The sequence below is a fragment of the Buceros rhinoceros genome, unplaced genomic scaffold (genome assembly GCF_000710305.1).
Source record: "Buceros rhinoceros silvestris isolate BGI_N320 unplaced genomic scaffold, ASM71030v1 scaffold9024, whole genome shotgun sequence".
Taxonomy (NCBI): domain Eukaryota; kingdom Metazoa; phylum Chordata; class Aves; order Bucerotiformes; family Bucerotidae; genus Buceros; species Buceros rhinoceros.
Window position 1 is genome coordinate 14992 of NW_010406441.1, and position 3175 is coordinate 18166.

The 3175-nt window shown below is 56.1% G+C and overlaps 1 protein-coding gene across 1 annotated transcript in view; it reads right to left on the minus strand.

Moving 5' to 3' along the window:
- LOC104491634 (dual oxidase 2-like) overlaps positions 1-3175 on the minus strand; it is a gene marked incomplete at both ends in the record, with an annotated part of 19357 nt that overhangs the window by 14930 nt on the left and 1252 nt on the right. The window contains 3 exon segments of the mRNA XM_010134084.1: positions 169-356; positions 1395-1559; positions 2969-2972. Coding sequence (XP_010132386.1) covers positions 169-356; positions 1395-1559; positions 2969-2972 — 357 coding nt within the window.

Consider the following 3175-nt stretch of genomic DNA (forward strand, 5'->3'; position numbering starts at 1 on the left):
ACAGGCCCCTTGCAGCACTGACAGGCTGCACTAAGGTCTCCTGGAGCCTTTTATTTTCAAGGAAGCAGCGGTGCTCTCCTTTTGTTTTTGCAAACACTAACTTGGCTGCTACAGACCTCAGTCTTGGGTGAAAAGGAGAGAGCGAAGAGCAAAGGAAATGCTACCTACCTGTTCCCGGGGGCTGTTGGGACTTTGCCCCGTCCCTGTTGCCCACTGGATGCGCTGGAAGGGCAGGACCACTTCTCCAGTGCCTGCAGGGTCAAACACGACGTCTCCAGATGGGATGTGGATGTTCAGGAACTCTGCAGGGCAGCCAGGTTTCTCCGTCCCCAGGATGTCTGAGAGCACATGGAAACCTGCCAGAGATCCAAGTACAGTCAGCAGCTGGGGGGGCTGCCACCAGCACCTGGAGCAAGACATGATGGTGGGCAGCTGAGGTGTATGTGGGCAGAGGGGACCACCCTGTGCAAGAGTGGTTTCCTTCCTGCCTTCGCAGCTGGTTTTCTTCACGACTTTGAAGAATTCGCTTGGGGCTGGAGCCCAGATGTTCCAAACAGGGCTCCAGGTGCCCCTGGCCAGACCTCATGAGTAGGGTAGGGTCATTCAGGGACCAGGGCAGAGACATTCAGCCAGCAGATGTTCAGAAACCACCAGCAGCTGGACCATCTGCCGGCCACCACTTCACCAGGAGCAAGGCTCTGCATTTAGCTGCTAGTTCCCTGAGCTCCTCCTTGCCCGTGGCCCTCAAGGGTTGCTGCTGATGCTGACCCCAGTGGCTGCCATTGCTGTTGGCCTATTTGAGCTTTGGTGTGATGGGAAAACTACCTCTAGGGAGAAGGTAAACGGTACTTCACTAGTGTCTGCCCCTCCTGTGGCCCATCTTGGGGCTGGGGTGTCTGGGGTTGTGTATGAACCTTAAGCTGTACAGGGAGCTGGTTGTCCCCACTTCTTTGACAAGTTCAGCCTGTTTTCTCAATGAGCCAGGAGTACTTCCCAGAGACAGACGTCCTCAGGCTTGGAGACCCAAGACCCTGCCGAGCGACAGCAAAAACTGCTCCGACTTGCAGCGATTCTGCCCAGCCATCACTCATGGCGCAGCTCTTTCTGCATCTGTCAGCAGGTTTGCAACGGGGTAACTACTGCTGAAACAAACGAGGACACTCCCAAATGACAAATATCAGCATCTGGGGCAACGGCCAAAGGTCTCTGAGAACTCCCACAAACTCTCTTGGCTGGACAGGACTTTGGTAGGGCAAGACCCAAGGCTTCACCTTTTGCGTGTGGGTCTGCTGTGAAGCAGAAGCGCTCTGACACGTGGTCTTGGAACGTGAGAAAACAACATTTTTCCAACCAAACCAGTGTTTTCCCACCTGCTGCCGGGCCTCAGCTCTTACCGAAGAAGACAGCCAGCACGGTTGTGTTCCTGCGGGAGGGCAGCCCGGAGGGTCCCCGCGCCACCGCGTTGCTGAGCTGGCGAGCGTTGGGCACACGGGGCTCCTGCAGCGGCTGGTAGACGCCGTCTGCATAGTTGGCTGGCAGGAGACGCAGCAGCCTGGCACCTGTGGCACCAAAGCAACATGATGTGAGTCTGGTGGCACCCGACAGACAGGAAGTGCAGCAATAGTGGGGTGCATTGACATTGCGAGGGTCCAGAAAGAGAACGAGAGGACGGCACAGGTGCTTATAGTGGCCAAGAACATGCAAGTCTTGGTACCAACACGGAAAACCTCTTGCAACACTGGGGTTAGACCTCTTAAAACTAGGAGGGATCCTCCATGGGCATGGTCCCTTCCAGCAGACCTTCCCTGGTCCATGTGCATCCCCATGGCCTCCTGGCAGTCTGGGGTGGTGTGCTCCAGTGGGTAACTGGAGTGATGTGAGGCTGCTCCTGTTGACTATGCAATCCTACCCAAGCACGGTGATCACCCACACCATAGGAAACAGGAGAGGGAACAGCCGGAGAGGAGAGAGACATGGGAGGTGAGCGAGAAACAAACAGTCTGGTGTCACACCCACTACCTGTCCTGTAACCGAAAAGCCAGGAGATGGGAAGTCATTTCTCACTGATGAGTGAGTGTGTTTTGAAAGGCTCTTCACCAGTGTGGTGGGCTTCATCTGCTGGAGCTCCCCAGAGCTGGGGGAAATCCTGAATTATTGGCTTAGTTTTGGGTTTAGTTTCCAAATGTCAATGCCTGATCTGTCTGCTCTGGAAGAGGGACACCTTGTCTGCCAGGGGCCCACTGGAGCTCCCTGACAGGCTGCGGAGTAACTAAAGGGCTGGTGACACACGTGTCATGCTGGAGAACTGTTTGAACTCAGAGGAAGCTGTGTAATTGCCACCATGCCTTGTGTGTCACCATGTAGGTGACCGATCTGGGAGGCAGAAAATAGGAGGGTTCATAATCTTTAATATTTTTTGTAAGATCTGCCTGATCTGCCCTGGTCCCTGGCTTGGGGACGTCTCCTGGAGGTGGGCCCCTGGGCTGGGTGTAGGCATGAGAAATCAGCTCACCACTGGCACGGGGAAATGCCACATGCCTGTCCCAGCAGAGATGACTACACGCTGCACGGTAGCCCAACAGTGCAATATCTGCCCTGTGCAGGGCGGGAAAGGAGTAGGTCCAGCGTGCCTGGGCCATGAACTCTCCTGTCTCTGGACTTGTGTGGAATGCTGCTGGAACTGCACGCTGATTTTGGCTCAAGATGCCTTTTCCCAGAATCCCAGCCCTCAGATCCCTGACCGTCACTGCAATGCCTGTCGGGAGGAGCTGGGTCCTCCCTACCTTGGGTATTTTGAAGGGGCCCATGAAGGCACAGCTCTGTGTTGGGACTGGTCCAACACCAGCACAACCTGTAGATGGTGCCTGGGAAGCAAGTGGGAGTGGCAAGACCAGGACATGGGGGACAAAGGTGGGCTGCTGGGCCTCTCCAGACTGCTCTAACAGAGCTTTTGGGTGCATCTAGGGACCTACCTGCGCAAAACAGCCACCTCTCAGCACTACGGGAGGTGGTCTTGCCTGGTCACCCGCCTGGCTGAGGCTCAAGTCAGAAGGGGTTTCTCTCTCAGTCGTAAAGCAAGTCAGATGCCAAAGTGCCAGCTCACCCAGTCCCGCCACCCCCTTCCCCAGGCCTGGCACTCACCCACCGAGCCGCGGCTGTGGTGCAGCAGGGGGTT